The following is a 19,012-nucleotide window of genomic DNA, read 5'->3' as shown; positions in this document are numbered from 1 at the left end:
TTAACCTATGATTTCCTATTCAGCCAATGGAATCAACTTCTCTTCTCCTTCTGATACGTTTTAAAGGCAGAAAGTTACCATCAGCAAATCAATATAATTCTATAAACCATAATGAGAAAGAGAAAGAGATCAAAACTCTCAAGTTCTTCCAACACTTAGTATTAGACAGTCTCCAAAATTATAATTTTGGAAATTTTCTTAAATTAGATTTTAGCAGGAATTACATGACCAAAATGCCCCCTTTTTAGTTTCTGATTCTAAGCAACGTATGTAAGTACATTTTTGAAGACAATGTCTTTGAAATCAGTGTTTTTACTTTCTATCTTGCTGATTCTTCTTTATAAAGTCTACCTACTTCAAACATTTCAAATGTACTTAAAACATAGTGATAGATCGCTTACAGTTTCAGAATTTTGAATACGTTCTGATGCTTCTTTGTAGCAAATTCCTGGTGTTTGTAAGAAAGATTCGTAGTTTCTACAGTATTTTCAATTAAGACACAAACAATTTATATGATTTTAGAGGTATTTTTCATTGAAGAAGACATTTCTGCTTGGTCCACAGCATGTTTGGTATAGTGATTTTTATATCACCTTAATAAACCAGACAATCAACAGGGGAATCTTTATACTGAAACCCCACTGAGGCTTTTAACCTCCAAGCTGTTACAGCTGTAACAGTTATAAATGACTAGATAGTATTTGCATAATGTACTTGTCACTGCATTAAAATGATTTAAAATTCCCAACAGAAGGTTGTAGGCCAAAACAAGTGAATTTTGAAGACTGATTTTCTAGAGCGTGAGCCTTTATAAACATCCAGATTTTAGTAAACAGACCCTTATCAATTTTCTTTGTAAAATTATTAGGAGTTGGTTGACATATAGTGCATTAATGAATCCTGAAATTATAACATAATGTAGATTGTTGGACTGTCTGATGTTTGTGGGAATAAAATGATAGGAGAGGGAACAAGGTAGTATAGATGCACCATTGAAATTTTAAATTTAAATTTCAAACTTCTTTTTTTTGGACTGGGAACATGCTGTTGAATTTTAGTAGCATTCTACAAATGAACAATTTTCCTAGTTTGTAGTAGAAATCAACAGTAACATTTGTATTGAATTTAACATCATTCTGTCCCTTTACCATTCCTACCTATAAAGCAAAATGGTATCAGAACTTCTGGCTATACCTAGTGTTTCATATTTACCAAAAGCTTGCAAATCAAGCTCAATTTCTCTAGTCTATGGATAAATGATGACATTCTACAACAATCTTATATGGTTATCTATGTCTAGTAGATTATCATCATGTTTAATACAGCAGGTAACAAAATACTATCAGAAACAAATGAACTTTCAAATTCGTCCTTTGATACCCACTATGTTCCTTATCTTAGCTTTGATGTCTACTATGTTTTTTGTCACCTTTTGATATTTGTTAATGAAGAAGGAAGCATTCACAGAGGTTTCACTGAAATATTTGCCTTTTGGAAAAAAAATATGTGATTAGCTGTGACCAATGTGGTAGCTATTTTGTAAATATATAAAACTCCTATGACAGCTATTTTGAGCATACTTGCCCTGAAATTTCAGACTGTTGTTAATCTCTATAATGTATATCACATTTTGCATTAGACAGTTAATTACTGTCCAGAGTAGAAACCAATTTGAACCAGGAATGTGGGTTCCTTTAGATCACCCATTTCCAGGTTATATCATATGTTGAAGCAGAAATTAAAGTTCAACAAAATTAGACAATATTTCCATGCCATATTTGTCTCCAGCCTTATTCTTGTATTAGCTATTCTCTGTTTTAGTATAATAGAGCCATTAATTAATATATTCATCTGAAAAATTATGATAGTTCTTTAAGTTTATAAAATGTCTTTTAATTGAAGAAATTAAAATTCCTTTAAATATATTTGTTAGGTGACTTTAGACATGTTGCAAAGAGCCTGTGTCACGGATATACACAGACTGGCACTAAGTAGATTCAATTTTCAATGATGAATGTGAGGAGAGGTGAATGTTCACACATAAAGACAAATGACTTTGCTTAGCCTTTGTCTTTAAATAATTGAATTCCTAGTCAGAATGTCTAAATTCATACTAATGTGATGTGCCTGCCTTTGATTTCTGTATTTGGGGTGAAAAAGGAGTCATTGCTTGTGCAAATAAGATAGTAGAGGGTCATAGATGCCTGATTTGTAATTCATAGAAAAATGTTTCTTATAAACAAATTTTGAACAAGACCAGGAGATAGAATGTTTTGGCAATGGTTGAAATCATGTGAAGGGCTGTGAATGTTCCCATGTCAAAGAAACTGGCATTAAGGCAGGCGTCCCTCACTAAAAATGAAAATGATAAAAAAGCTTCAGCTTATTAATGTTTTATAGTATATTGTTTTGTAATAAAAATATTTATAAAGAGAAACTATACCAGAATTACAACATGCTGAGATAACATACTGGGTGAAATAGATGCTAATCTAGAAATAATTATAGCAATTTTTCAGTATGAAAATATTTTCCAGGACCTAATTTTCTCAGACAAATGTTTCAGCAGATCCTTCCTTCCTTCCTTCCTTCCTTCCTTCCTTCCTTCCTTCCTTCCTTCCTTCCTCTGAATTATATCCCATTTTGTGATCTATTCATGATATATTAAAATCAAATTTAGTCTTAAAAAGGAAACGTTACTTGTGTCTCTCACATGACGTGGCACTTAACTGCAGAAAGTCTATATACAATGAAGCATGGGCCTTCTATTAAAAAAAAATAGGGTTACACAAATGGATCCTCGAATGATTCTAAAAAAAATTAATATGCATAAAAGATACATTAAGAATTAAATAGTGTTTAAATAGTCTATGAATAAATACACCAATGGCCGCCATTAGATAATAATGGATTCAAAACAAAATGGTTAGCATGCCATCACTTATGGACAATCCAAGGTTAGTTTTCAGCTTTGTATTAAAATTAGGCTTTTCTGGAGTAGAGTTCGATGAATATTTGGGCCATGTATTTTCAGGATAAAACAAATGAATAAAGCAAGATTAAAACATTAAATATAAATCATAAATTAAATCAAGACAAAGAAAATTATTCTTGAATGCCACACCTGGATTTTTGCTTACAGCTGACAGGCTATATCTTTCAAACCATAACTTTGATTTTTTTTCAGCCAAATGCCTACAGACATACAAATTGTCTAGCAAATGATGCAATTATCTTTACGTTACTCCAAGTGCAAATAGGCCTATTTGGTCTATTACTGCATCTCCATTTCTCTTTAGTGAGCAATTATGGATTCTTATACTCTCTGGAGATTATGATGTGTACTGTAGTTAAAGACCTTGTCAGTGAGTTATCTTAAGTGCTAATTTTCTGGCTGAAACTCACTAACACTTTTACATTATTTGTTTTCTGGCTCATTCTATAGATTGGAAGTTATTTGTTATTTTTTTTTAAATAGGGTGTTTTTTTTTTTAAAAAAAAGCCTTATCCCTTGACCCAATTGTGTGCATCTATGAACTTTGTTTTTTAATCTCAAACTTCTAGGTAAACCCGTCATGATTATAACTGAGTACATGGAGAATGGTTCTTTGGATGCCTTTCTCAGGGTAGGTACTTGGCATGTAATAAAATCTAAAGAGAGAAACACTTTAATATCTTTGTTTATCTATTGGGGTTTCAAGATGAAATAGAATTATGTTTGGAGATGCTTACTAGGGCATTTTTCCCTATTTCTATTGCTGGGAGGGTAAGTGAACCATAAAATAAGCTCTAAATAATCCATGTTTACTCAGAAGCAGGTTTGATTAAAATGCTTATTAAAAGTCTCACGTTGTTGTTGGTTAATTAAAATAGGAACATTCCACATATCCCAGGAAGCTAGTGCAAAAAGCACAGGATTATATTTTGCCAGTTAATTATAGGGCTCAGTGGCAAGAAAGAAAGTAATGTAGTACAGTACGAGAGTTTTTAAACGATGCCTCATCCCTTGAGAACTGAGCAACAGGAGGTCTTGGTCCCAAAGAAAATTACAATCCTCAAGTATAGAATATATTACTTTTCTCACTAGTAAAGTTTGAATACTTGCTGCTGGATTTTTAGAAATTGTTCACCCTATTACCTCACTTTTTAAGTGAGTTATCAACAAAGTCAGCATGTTTAGTATTATATATTTAGGATTTCCTACAAGTAACTTAGGGAAAGGATCAGACAGCACCAATTTGTTATCTAATGCCTGCTTGAATTTACTTTGTCAGTACAGACATTAGTGCAACTTCATAAAGACCCATTTTTATTCACTTTCAAAATATAATTATGATGGTGGGTTGAGGGAGACTCCCAAAAGTTGTAAAGACAACTTATAATTGATCAAAAATATGTTCTTTTATTTATCTTCCTTATTCCTTCCCTTCAGAAGAATGATGGCAGATTTACTGTAATCCAGTTGGTAGGAATGCTCAGAGGAATTGGTTCTGGAATGAAATATTTGTCTGACATGAGCTATGTTCATAGAGATCTAGCTGCTCGAAACATACTAGTTAACAGCAACTTGGTCTGTAAAGTTTCTGATTTTGGTATGTCCCGGGTTCTAGAAGATGATCCTGAAGCAGCCTACACGACTAGGGTAAGTCAAAATCTGTCTGTCCATCTCTATCTGTCTGACTCTGTCTATCTATTGTATATGTCATCCAACTCAATAAAGATATTAGATATATACTTACAAAATATGTAATATTATCTAAAGAAATTTATTAAAAAGACATCTGTAAATCTCCTTTCCTGGTCCATATTTATATAATATCCCTACTTATTGGGATCTTGAAGAAAATACAGCTTTAATGAAAGCATTGAGAGACAATGGGGATGACCTGCTTCTGTTAAATAGGTTTGGGTAGTTTATATTGTTTTAATTATTATCTTCTATGATTAAAGAAGTGATTGATGTTATTTTGATTATTATTCTATTTTAATGATTTTATTGTTGTGTTGCTTGATATAATTGGCCCACAGAGCCATTTGGAGCTGAGCAGCATTCAAACTATAGTAAGTAAATAAGCAAAGAAAAAAATAAACTTCTGTTTTCATGTGCTGTTTGCTTATTTATGGAGATCAGTGACATTTTCATGAGCGTGAGTATGTTTACAACTGGTGGAATAATACTCATTTAGTGGCTTCATGAGTTTTTGTTGACTGCATAAAAAGTCTAATGAGGCAAAAATCACAGCTTATACAGCAGTATCCTGGTGATCATAAACATCCTTGAAGCTTATACGCATTAGGATAAAAGGTGGTGCAAGGTTTATCATGAAGAAGTATAATTTTGTTAGATGTTTTGGCTTTTAAATGCCAGTTCTCCATCTGTTTTCCCAAGTACAGAGATTGTTAGAAAAATCTAGTTTGTGCTGTTTAATTTTCAGACTTCCCCTATAATGAACATGCAGTTCATTAAAAAGACTGGGGAGGGGAGAGAAAATTGCAATCTGCCTTCTGAGTATTTTAATGCTGTCCAGCCCTGTAATTTCCCACTAACAAGGGCAGAGAGGTTTTGAGCCAAGACAGATTTCTAGAGAGCTGTGTTCAAACAGAAGGTCAGGAGGAAATGATTGAAAAGCTTTCCTTGCAATTCAGCAATGCAAATATAGTGAAGTGTTTTCCCTTCCAATGGAATGGCAAAAATATGTATATAATTTGCATCACAGTACATTGTCTTGTTTTGATATCACCATTCAGGACAGTTTGGATAAGTTCCATAGTTGACTAACCACAATTAATTTTAAATTGTTATGGTTTTTTTTAAATGCCACTGATACAAGCCAAACTAACCATATGGGTTGTAGGGATAAAAAGTATTTTTTTATTACCATAATAAATGAAAAAGAAAGCTATAACTTGGCTACCATCCAAAGTATCAAATACCATGAGTGCAAGAAATCAGCTCATGTGCTTGTGTCTTTCTCATCATTTCAATGAGCAGCTGCCAACACTAAAGTGCAAGACTGTATTCCAATCACCAGTCATTGAATGTTTTCAATTCTAGGAGTTGGTGCAGGTGATACTAAAAATGAAATGCCACATAGACACAGATATAATCCAGGCAGAAGAACATGTATTTTAAGTAAATTAAACAAAAAAAGAGCATGTGACAGTTTAATGTCTTGCTTTCAGCCATAGATATATGGATGTTCCCAGAAAACTTAGAACTAAAAAAGAAGAAGAATATCATGAGAAATTCAATAAAGCGGAGTATCACTCTTACTTTAAAGGATTATTCTAGAGCCACAAAGACCCTGTGTATATTTCCTAAAAATAAAAGGGATTGGTTGCTTTAATTGTATGCTTTTTGTAAACATCTGCACATTTATCAAAAGAGGAGAAAGAAGGACGGAGGCAGAATACCTGCCTGTGGGCTAGAGAAAATGGTATGGTGACTAGTTATAGTAATTAAAGTAGTACTATATAACAGCATAATATGAGAAGTTTTCTATGTTCCAAAAGTGTTCTGGATAGATTTTTAAAAATTATATTCTTTTTAATTATTTTTATACATAGTTCAAGCTAGCCAATGAACCTAATATTCCTTTCTCCTCTGCAGCCAAACCTGTGGAATGGACAGGGCTATTCTGAGGGTCAGTGATTGGCCCAAAGTCACCCAGTTGATTTTCATGACTAAGGCAGGACTAGAATCCACAGTCACCTGGTTTCTAGCTTGGTGCCTTATGCATTAAATCAAACTGGCTCTCTAATTTTTATAGATTTATAAAATCATACATAAATGCATTATAAAATCATACATAAATGCATTTATAAAACAATACATAAATGTATTTATAAAATCATACATAGCTTGGAAATATAGAGAGCAGGTTTTCCCATCTCATTTATTAACTAAAGGAAAAGAAAATTAGAGCCAATGCAACAAATAGTTAAAAATGTAATATCATATAATATGGTCACCAATTTTGATTATTTTAAAAGGGACCACACATTCTTGGAGAATAAGGGGGGGGGGCTCTTTGTCCTCACTGCTATAGATTAAAAAAAACAGGTTGTTAAGGAGCACCAGTGAAAGAGAATTAACCCCTTTATACACAATTCACCTGTCTGATGTGCTTGACAGATTACTGGACTAGATATGCTCTTGACCTGATCCAGTAAAGGTCTTCTTGTGTTTATATGTTCTTAAATTGTAAGTAATGTTAAAGGTTGGTAAGGCAGCATGTCACCTCCCTGAAAACAAAGCCTTTTTTCCCAATTTCTTTAAATACAGTAAATCTATTGTAATCATGTTTTCCATCACTTTTTTAGGATAGAAGCTAAGCCAGGACCTCACCCTCAGTTCTTGTAGTGTTTCAATGGTTTTCTCCTAATCTGCTTGTGTGGCAGGCACAGGAAATACCATTGTATTTTACTTCCCGCATCATTTTAACGTACAGCTTAATCCTTGAGTTTGTGATTAAAATTAGATAGTGACCTGAGTTTCTTTGCCAATTGTATCGTGCTCTGTGATAAATATAGACTTTGGTTTAATTGGCTTTGGGCCATTATCCCAGTTTTTCATGTGTTGATTATAACAGCCCTATATAGCCGTAGTTTCTTATTATTTAAAGGGACAAGTAATATAAAGCATCATGGAAATCATCCCAGGATTTATAAACAAGTTAGATAAAACAAACTGGGTTTGGTTTTGATAACAGTGGTCATAGTACAACAATACGTTATTCATAAAAATCAAACTTACATGGGGAAATAATGGCAGAGTCAGCTCAGAAAAGGAATCCAATGAATTCACTGGCTTCTCAGAATTCCTCTATAGATAAGGAAAGAGTTGAATTGTTCACAATGCTCCAGGCAGAGGTTTCCCATTAAGAGACTAAGACTGTTTTAGAGATCTGGGAGCTGGGGGAACGACTCTCACTTAAACCATGGTTCAATGCCTTTAAATTGATACTAGGTTCATACACGTCTTCTCTTAAACATCTTAGCATGTTGCTTGTTAATTAGTTTTTGGATGTTAAGAATCTTCAGAAGGCCAATTTTCATTATACAGCTGGATTTCATTTTATAATTGTTTAAATACAATTTTTTCCAAATAAGAATAAAAATAAAAAGAAATTTATTTTTAAACTTATTTTTGAATAAAAAGCAAAAAAGTGACTAGTTGATTTCGAAAAGTTAAAAACAGAGGCCATATGAACGTGAAAGAATGTTTCCTGTGAATTGTTTAAACTTTTACAAAAATATATAGGAAGATTTTGAAAATAATTATAAGACAACTGTGTGTGTGTGTGTGTGTGTGTGTGTGTGTGTGTGTGTGTGTGTGTGTGTGTGTGTACATACATACCTACATGCATATATGTTATTCCTATAGCTCTTAATGGACTTTTGCTGATTCAGAGTGAATGATGAAATTGTGTAATTTATCCATTGATATATATGAGTTATTGAAAATACAAATATTTTATTAAAATATCAGAAAATGTCATAAATTCCTGAAGGATTTGTACTTATTTGGAGAAAAAAGAAATCATTTTTAAATAAATCTTTTTTTATTTTATTTTATTTTTTATGTTCTTAGTTTGCAGTAATATTTTTTTTCATTTTTGCATTTGTAAACTTTAATAAAAAATATTATAAAACATGCCACTATGTATCATAAAAATACATGTGTTGTATTGTACAAGATGAGGGTTAAAAAAGGAAGAGTGAGTCTCTCTTTTTTTTAAGCAAATAAAATTTATATTATTTAGTTATTGTCATTTTAATCTAGAAGCTAAAGCAAATAATAAGAATGGTACTGTTTTCAGCCATTATTTTCGCCACATTTGGTAATAAGAAGGCATGCATTAGGATTGTAATAGCAACATGTTTTATTCAGTTTTAGAACAGCATATGTACATGTTCTGAAGCATTCCAAAGTGGTATTCCTGAACTGATTTGTTGACTGTGAATAGGCCACCGAGTTGCTTGATAAATGTATCTCTCAGTCGGGTTCATGTAAAACAAGCCTGGCAGGAACAGCACAAGAAAGATTACAGTAGCAGAGCTCCTGCTAGCAACCACCTAAATGATAGGAACGAAATGCTAATCTTATAAAACCATATTTTGTGAGTTTAGCAAATTAATGTACTGATAGAATAAGAATATGTGTCGCTCAGGATTGAGCTGATCCTTGATCCTCTCTGAGCTTTTATTGCAGCCTTTTCATTACCAAACTAGGTGACAACTAGCACTCTAGCTCTGATGATATTACCTAGTTTTGTAATGAAATGTCTGAAAGAAAACAACTCAGGTTCAGAGAGCCTGGACCTCACAGTGCATTAATATAGCTCGAAGCAGAGAAATCAATATATTTTTGTTTGTGTACACACCCACACACAGACATATACAATACATATACACAGTGCAATATAATACCAATACTAATAACAAACAATAAAACAAAAGCTCAAATTTTATTGCAATGTAATGCATAAGACCAGGGATGCAAAATCATAAAATGGTCAGTATAAAAGCAGAATTCTATAAAATGCAGAAAACATAAACTCAATCAGCATTTTTCTTACAAAGAGCAAACAGTTTGTGTCATTTAAATAGCAGATGTATGCCTAATAATCTGCAAGGCCTGATCATAAATAAAAGGGCAAAATAAGCTCTTAGGCTTCCCTTTCTTTAGCAGGACCCTGAAAACCCACTCCAACCACTGAAATGTTTACAGGTAGTCCTCAACTTACAACAGTTCATCATTTGAAGTTATGACATCACTAAAAAAAGTGACTTGTCACCTACAATCATTGCAGTATCCCCATGATCACATTATCAAAATTCAGAAATCTGGTAACTGACTCACATTTATGAGGGTTGTAATGTCCTGGGATCATGTGCTTATCTTTTGTGACCATCTGACAGGCAAAGTGGGGAAGCCAGATTCACTTAACAACCATGTCACTAACTTAACCACTGCAGTGATTCACTTAACAACTGGGGCAAGAAGAGTAATAAAATAGGGGAAAATTCACTTAACAAATGTCTCATTTAGTAACAAACATTTTGGGCTCAATTGTGATCATAAGTTGACAGCTACCTTTATTATATCTTCCTCACATATATATTTACCTCCTACTTTATATACCATTTGAGGTAAGCACAAAGATGAGAAAACTATTTCTTTTCTTTCTGATGAAGAGGTTGAACTTTTCATGCTTAAGTCTGCTTGCTTCCAAATTTATTTTGCTGATAGAAAAAGTATGTCTTTGGGGGGAGTTGTGGTGGGGAGACGGATTGTTCTGTTATCTTTTCATCAATGTACTGTTTCTTTATATAAGTAACTATATATAATTGTAAGCCTATATCAATGAATAAACAAACCTTAAGTATTTGCAGTTGTATAAATGCTTCTGTTGATTTACTTGTAGGGTGGTAAGATTCCTATCAGATGGACTGCCCCAGAAGCAATTGCCTATCGTAAATTTACATCGGCTAGTGATGTCTGGAGCTATGGAATTGTCATGTGGGAAGTGATGTCATATGGAGAGAGGCCTTATTGGGATATGTCCAATCAAGATGTAAGTGTCTGTCACCATCATGGGAACTACTTTTTGTGATAAATTGCCATGATGTTGGAATTGAACATAAGTGATACTATAGCACAATCATTTTATTCAGTGTAATGTGATATTTTATTTTCAAGGCTATCCACCTCCATGATATAAGAGAGAGAGAGATGGGGGGGGGAGACGAACACCAGGTTTTAGCAGTTTATAAAAAGTTAGAAAGATAGGGTTGCATTGGATTTAAATGAATCTAAATGGGGGGGAAAGGTGTTACAACTCATGCAAGAGACTAGGAACTGTTGAGATGTTGATAACAGTCTACATCACTTGGACATTTTCCTTTCTTAGTTTAAGTGGCCCATAGGGCAATCTTCTGATCTCAGAAACAATACTCTTATTTTTTTTACCACACTATAGTTGAAGGTAATGGATCATATTTTGTGTTGGGATAAATACAATTTTGATGGGATATATTTGATCAGATAGTTGCTCTACGTTTATTTATTTATTTATTTATAAAATTTATTGGCTATCCATCTTAACACAAGGTAGCTCTGGGCAACTTACAATCATGAAAGATTAATATAAATATTCTAAAAACATTAAGTTAAATCAAGCCCAATGCTTTGGTGCAATTAAAGATGGGGAGGGCAGGGGCAGGATAGGGTTGCGGGTGGGATCTGTTGTTAATTGATCAACCATCTCCACTCTATCCTACTGCAATGTTCCACCATTGGAGCCCTGAGGTAGCTAACAGAACCAGTTCTTTAGGGTCCTGTCGAAGACCAGGAAGCCAATCTTATACTAGGGGGGGGGGCAAGGTGTTCCAGACGACAGGTGCAACAGCAGTGAGGCTTTTCTTCTGGATCCCAACCACCAGAATAAGTGGGCTGATTCCTCTGCCAGCACAGTGAGATGGCCAATTCCAGTGGGATGAGAAATTCTCTCAAGAAACCTGGACTCATGCCATGAAAGGCTATCCATATCAGAATAATTGCCTGTAAAGATTGAACTTGGATTGGATCAAGACAATCAAAAGACTATGAGCCTAATTCATTTCCATTTTTATTTGTGGGATGCCATCAAATGAAATTTCTTACAAATCATACAAAGCAGAAAAAAAGTCATGGTGAGAAATTAACCACAGTGCCCTAACTTCCAGCAGATTTTCTGAAGTTTGTGAAATTGATTAGAGAATGGCGAAATATCAAGGCAACGATCGAAGGAACTGCTGATGAGCTTTGCTTCTGTTGTTGCTGGTCAGGAAGGGAATAATTCATTCATCCATACATCTACTCTTTAAAAAATATCTCACACCTTACAGCAATGTGTAAGATTGTAGGATGTGTAAGATTCCTACAATGTGTAGGAAGAAGAAATGTTGACAAGATGGGGAAATAAGTGAGAAAACTTGAAATATCTGGCTGCTTGAGATTTTGCAACATATTATATAGATATACATACAGGCAGTCAATTTACATATTTTAATCGTACCATAAGAATGGAGGAATGCATTGCCTCCAAAATAAATGTTTCCATTTATAAAACATTTCAAACTGTGGAGATGAAATTGCTGATATTCATTCTGTATAACCTTTTTCACTTGAAAATATTTTATTATATCTATAAAGCAAGTTTTCAATTTATATTTTGAATCTAAGGTGAGTTTAACTCCTATTTTGAGCTGACAATTTTATTGATGCTTTTATTATTATTTATTGTGTGAAAAGATTGAGGAATAACAACATCAGAAGATATCTCCTTGGAGTACATTAATAAATAAGCTTTAATCAATGACCCTTTGTACATTATGTAAGTTCTTTTTACTCTAGCACCTGGAATACTTCATTCCAAGTGGGAGTTAATAAAATTTCTGTTTTTCTAAATGAGATTGAATGCAACTGAAATATGACAGAACAATCTTAAATAAGAAGAAAATTCAGTGAGATAAGAAATAAGCATTATCTGATTGATTTATAAACACCTCAACATTTCTTGCTTCCTTCACTCCTGAGATATAAATTGGGAAAAACATTCTTTAGCAGAATTTTTTTTTAAATCCTCACAGCATTCGAATTGTCACTTAGATGAAGAAAATGCTTACTAGTGACAGTGGGGTTCCATCTTTTTTTTCTCTCCGTTTGAATGTAAATAAGACTTGGAAAGTTATTAATATCATTTTTGTGAAGAGGGACCTCAAAGACAACACTCTGGGTCATCAACTGGAAGTACTCTAATTTTAAGATGTTCACCCATTAATAGAAGTTAAAGGTTACTGCTGTTTACAAATGTGTTTTATCACATCGGTCACATGTCTTTTTATCCTTCAAAAGTGAAATATAGAAAGGGACATATTTTATCTTAGTGATATAAAACATAAAATAACTGTATAAGATCATGCACATACTTTGAAGATAAGGGATTTTAAGTAGCAGAATTAAGAGAGTACAGCTATTCAGAATGGACAATATTAGAACAGGATGATCCTGTGTTTTTGACTCAGAATAAACAAAGTCACTAACATTTAATGTGGAAAAAATGCATCAGATGCATTTTATAAACATGAATTCTTATCAACAAGAAAAGTAGATAAAGTGCAGTCCTTTTGTTCATATTGTCCAATTAAAATAATGTCAAGATTAATTGGACTGTAGTGCAGCTCTGATGCCTTTTACTAGAGTTGTGCCCCTTTGGACTTGAAACCACAGCTCATGTCCTGTTGTATTGCCCCCTGTGAGTCTGTGAGTCACAGACATATAACCTTATTTGATTAAATATGCTGGAAACTCTGATCATTTCTATGAAAAACTACTATTGTTGACTATTGTTGGATCAGTAGGATTCAATTTCCCTTAATAAAACTAAGTTTTGTCTGTAAAATTAGGTAAACTTTGATCACACATTGATTTCACCCTGAAGTATAATATATTATTATGCCTTGTGCTGTTTGGTTCTGTACAATTTTGTTTTCTTTTAATGTTTAATTTTTTTCTCTGGTGGTCCATGACCATAATAAAAATTGAATTGGGAAAAAAAGCCCTTTACCAGAAAAGATTTTAAAAATCCTCACAGCATTGAAATTGTCACTTAGATGGAGAAACTGCTTACTAGTGACAGTGGGGTTCCATTTTTTTCCCTCTCCGTTTGAATGTAAATAAGACTTGGAAAGTTATTAATTTTATTTTCGTGAAGAGGGTACAGTTTCTAGAAACCTCAAAGTCAACACTCTTCTCTGTTTCTCTTAATGTTTGGTGGCCATTTAGAAGTATGAATCCACATTGCTAGCCATTGTGCCTGAACTTCTCTTCATGTGAAACAAATTGTATGGTTGTGTGAATCAATGTGTGTGGCCAATTAATCTTTCTTCAGTCTGTAAAGATTGCCAGCAAGAGTGCCCATTAGTGCCAGCTGTGATGGCATGAAGTATTGCGAACTAGACATGCCCAGCAGTTGGGAGCTGAGTCTCAATTATGCATGAGCTTATTCTCAGTAGCTTTGCCAAATAGGCAAATATGATAATGAGATACATGTATGGAAGAGTTTATGTGATTTTTATGCAAACTGGTTTGAGATCATATTGCCATAGTTAATCACTGTACACATATAGCATTACACACTACATAATAAGATAATTTGCAGCTGGCCTTTTGGGGTACAGGGTACTGAGCAATTACACCACTCCTGCATTTCATGACGGACAGATTTGGGTAACTTAAAAAGAGCCAGGTGTTACTAAGCGTGAGACTGATGCAAACCATTATACAACAGTTGAACTGTAGTCTGGTTCATGGAATCTATATGGCTATATGTTGATCTCTTCAGAGTTTCACTGGCAGCCAGAAGATTAATGATCCCTGGAACAACAAAACTTTTAATATAGTTGCTGAGCATTTTTAATAACTATACTCCTTAAAGTACATTCCATTGCCCTTTCTTGGGTCGTTGGGGAGAGTATTTGAGACTTAGAAGAAAAATTCTATGGCAGGATAGAATCATTAGATACGAGGTTGATTAAAAAAACTTTGGAGAATATCTCATCAAATTCTCAATTATGGTATCCTAAGCAGATGTCCACCAGCCTGTGATCCAATATTTTAGCAAATAAGAGTCCACATTTAATCAGGATTATTCTATTGTTGAAAACTCTGACTATTTGGAAATAATTTCTGATGCCCAGAAACAATGAATTTCCTTGTAACTTAAGTCCATTGTTTAATGTTTTGTTCTCTGGAACACTTCTGCTCTCTATTCTACATAATTGCCCTTTGCATATTTGAATATAGCTGTCATGCATTCCACATTCTTTTCTGGGGTAAAGATATAAAATGATTCCAATGAGTTTCATAAACTTTTCCCCCCTAGTCCCTTATCATCTTGGACACTGACCTCTGGAAATACTTCCATTCATCAATCTCCTTCTTAAAATGCAATACCCAGGACTTGACCAGCTTATTCTCCTTATACTCTGATCAAAACTGAATAGAGAGAAACAATGGGTTCTCTTGATCTTGATGCTGTAATTCTGTCCAATATGGTCCTGCCCATCTTACAATCATGTCTTCGATTTTTCTTGCCTAAATGAAATATTTTATATTTTTCTTGTAGAAAATCATCTTGTTAATTTCATTGTTCTAACTTGCCAATATCCTCCTGAATCCTGATACTGGTCTCTATAGTGTTTGCTGTATCTCCATTTTTTATATCATCTACGAATTGGAAGATAAATCAGATAATCATATTACTTAAATTTTACCAAGACATTTATAAATATGTTTAATGATATCAGGGCTAGAATGGAGTCCCGAATACATCATTTGACATCCTGCCTTGATGTAAAAACAACCCTTGAGTCGAATGCTTCAGTCGTCTCTATACCTAATATTTGAATAGTTTACTTTCATTGTGCTATTTTGTATTAGGATTTTATGCAAGTCAAATTCAATTATGTCCACCTCTTTTTCATGTTTTCATAATTATGTTTAGATCGTATTAAGTCAAGACTTATTAATAGGGGGATTCTATCAAGATGTATACTATTTTATAAATTTTTACAAATACATTGTTTAAGAGACATTTTGCCCAATAACAAAGTAACTAGAATGTACTTACACAGCTCCTTTATTTTATATTTTTGTAGTTGATATGATATTCGTCTTATTTGCCAAATTTACACAGCCACCCTTCTCATAAATATGCAATTCTGGGCATCATGTATTGTATTGTATTGTATTTGGTTTATTTGTATGCCGCTCTTCTCCAGGAGGGACTCAACACAACAGTTAAACCTCTATCACAATCTAACAAATTTTTAAAAGTATTCTGGCATTATACTATTATCTAACCATTTTTTCTCTAATCCCAATTTTAAGGTGCATATTTTGGCCTATGTTTATTATCTGTACATTTCACATGACATTACTCCCTATTTTAATACTACAAGTAGCTAATTAAGAATATATTGACGGATTTCTTATATAAACATAATTTTTGATTGATGCCAAAACTGAATGAAACTTGCTTTGCTTTATCTTCTCTGCATTAAAATCTCTCCTAAAATATTGTTTTCCTATGTTTCTTAGGTTATTAAAGCCATTGAAGAAGGCTATCGTCTTCCACCCCCAATGGACTGCCCCATCGCTCTACATCAATTAATGCTGGATTGCTGGCAGAAAGAACGTAGTGATAGACCTAAATTTGGACAGATTGTCAACATGTTAGACAAACTCATCCGCAATCCCAATAGCTTGAAGAGGACAGGCTCAGAAAACTCCAGGTCAGTTGTATTTTTCTAATGGTAATGGATGAAGGAAAGTATTGGTAGTGACAGCCAACTGTAATTCAGCTCAACAGTTGTGCTAAACTGAATTTTGACCAGAGTACTTATATTTTACCAGTATAAAATAGTAGATATACTTAATATTACTTCCCAAAATAACCTTACTCTCTATATTTACCATTTAGATTTCCACAGTATTAAAATAAATATTGTATGTGCATTTTAATTGTGATCCTGTTCTGATGGTTCTTTCATGGACACAAGGTCCTGTCAGGAATCTAATAATTATGCCAATGTAATCTAAGGGACGTGTTGGTTCAGTGGCTAAAATGTTGAGTTTATTGATCAGAAAGATTGGCAGTTCGGCAGTTTGAATCCCTAGCGTAATGGAGTGAGCTCCTGTTACTTGTCCCAGCTTCTGCCAACCTAGCAGTTTGAAAGCATGTAAAAATGCAAGTAGAAAAATAGGAACCAACTTTGGTGGGAAGGTGACAGCATTCTGTGTGCCTTTGGCATTTAGTCATGCCAGCCACAGGACCACAGAGACGTCTTTGGACAGCATTGGCTCTTCAGCTTTCAAATGGAGATGAGCACCGCTCCCTAGAGTCGGGAAGGACTAACACATATGTATGAGGGGAACCTTTATCTTTACCTTTAGGTTAGAAGTTAACCACTATTTAAAAAATACCTTTACTTTTAAAACTAAGCAGCTGCCTTGGCCAGCTATGCCTGAACTTTTTTTCTTTTATTACCGAAAGTATCTAATATATGGGTGTATTCTCTATATAGAAAGCTTCCTGGTTCCAGCCATCATAAACATGCGTGCACAGGATAATCTGTAAAACTTTCAGTGGAATAGAAAATACAGAAAGCAGAATAGAATTGGAATGGTATTGTTATTCACACATCCCAAATGAAAGTCACTATTGCCTTGAGCATCTTGCCTGAAGGGAAGTCCATGTAAAAGAGTCCAGAGCAGTGGGTGGAAAGGAGCCAGCCAAAAGCATCAGTAGAAATGGTCATTGATGACAAACCTTATTTTTTTACCCTTTTCTGACTTGATGTAGTCTGATATGTAATACTACAAACTCATCCTTAGCCAACATAGTTTTTGGCTGAACTCGCTGGGCGTAATGAAATTTGCACACAAACATATCTGATGGGAACCAAATTGGCGGCAGCTGGCTTGTCTGAGAAGGCTTTTCTGTGAAAAATGATGACTTTAGAAGACTAAAATTTAGAATTTTGTTGTTAATTTTTCATTTAAATGCCTTTTAATGAAGCAATTTGAATAGGTCACCTTTTCTTTTTCTCAAGCAAAAAAAGTAGTAGGCTCCCTTGGATGCAGCTGAGATAATTTGCAATTTACTCTATTCATGCCTCATTGTAAATTGGGGCTTATGTTAGAAACCTATCTGAAGTTGAATTTCACAGTAGGAAGTTGGCAGAAGGCTTTCCCAAGCCTACAATCCCTAGCTCCTCCACTTCCCAAGTCATGAATCATATTTTTTACTTCAGTAGCAGAGCATGAGATCCTCTTTCATGCAACTGTTCCTAGCTCAAACTTATGTATAGCTCTTCCAGTAAGGCTGGGAAAAACATTAATTTCAAATCATGAGTTGTATTCTGAATAGAGTAGACTAAAATAGAGTTCCGACTCAGCATAATTCAGAATTAGATTGAAACATGTAATGATTTTCCTTTCTCTAACTAAGCTACCATAATTGGACTACCACAATCTGGATAACCATCAAATAGCAGGAATTTTCTCTTTAGTGATATAAACCATCATTTGTATATCAGATACTTTGGACCCAACCCATAGCTAATATAACATTTTAGTGGAAACCTCCAATTTTTCATATAATGTTTTTATGTAAGTAATAGTGATACAACTTTTTATGTAACTCTAATTGAAGTACTATTGCCACGGCCACAGTAATAAATACAGAGATCTTCCATTCAGCTGAGATTAATTGAAATTTAATATATGTTGTCAGGCTTTACAATTTTTTAATTATTTTTAATACCTCTTATTACAAAGAACAGAGAATTCCCCTAAAGAGCATAAGCAATAATGTGTCCCTGGAACAAGATGTCATGACTAACCAGAGAGAAAAGGTGATAAGAAAACAAAATATTCCAAAAAGTGAATATCTTTATCGCAAGAAAAACTCCAGACCCCTAAATTAGTTCAGTCAGCTGCATTAAATGAGTAGAGAGATGAACAATATTAAATTTAAATTCTCACAATACATGTTTAAGAAAGGGTTGTTTTTAAAACAAACATTTCAATTTTAAATTCAGAAAAGTAGCTATCTTCTTATTTCTTCTAGTTGGTTCTAACTGCACCTGTACTATGACAAATGTAGTTACCTGCCATTATTTAATTATTTAAGAAGGAAGGCCTGTATATTATCAGGTGTTTAATATTTACCAGCAATATTTTATTCTAATTTTCTGATAAGCATATATCTTAGACTATTATACCTTTTCCTGTCACGTATAATCTGATCTCCAGTGCTTATTGTTATGAAGTTCCTTTTAACACCAGCATTAAATATCCTGAAAAGAATGGGTGCGTATATTTAGGTATAGCTTTGAACAGCTTTGAGCAGGCTACCAAAGAAGTATTCTTTTAAGGCTGTTGAAAAGCACTGGCAAAGAT

The 19,012-nt window shown here is 33.7% G+C and overlaps 1 protein-coding gene across 1 annotated transcript in view; it reads left to right on the top strand.

Moving 5' to 3' along the window:
* Positions 1 to 19,012, top strand: part of EPHA4 (EPH receptor A4) — a 170,315-nt gene that overhangs the window by 134,871 nt on the left and 16,432 nt on the right. Inside the window, 4 exon segments of the mRNA XM_032225561.1 lie at positions 3,565 to 3,626; positions 4,433 to 4,642; positions 10,431 to 10,580; positions 16,148 to 16,341. Of these exon segments, the coding sequence (XP_032081452.1) occupies positions 3,565 to 3,626; positions 4,433 to 4,642; positions 10,431 to 10,580; positions 16,148 to 16,341 (616 nt within the window).

Source organism: Thamnophis elegans, chromosome 10 (assembly GCF_009769535.1).
Source record: "Thamnophis elegans isolate rThaEle1 chromosome 10, rThaEle1.pri, whole genome shotgun sequence".
NCBI lineage: Eukaryota > Metazoa > Chordata > Lepidosauria > Squamata > Colubridae > Thamnophis > Thamnophis elegans.
The sequence above is the reverse complement of the archived record's forward strand: the minus strand, read 5'-3'. Positions and strand labels throughout refer to the sequence as shown.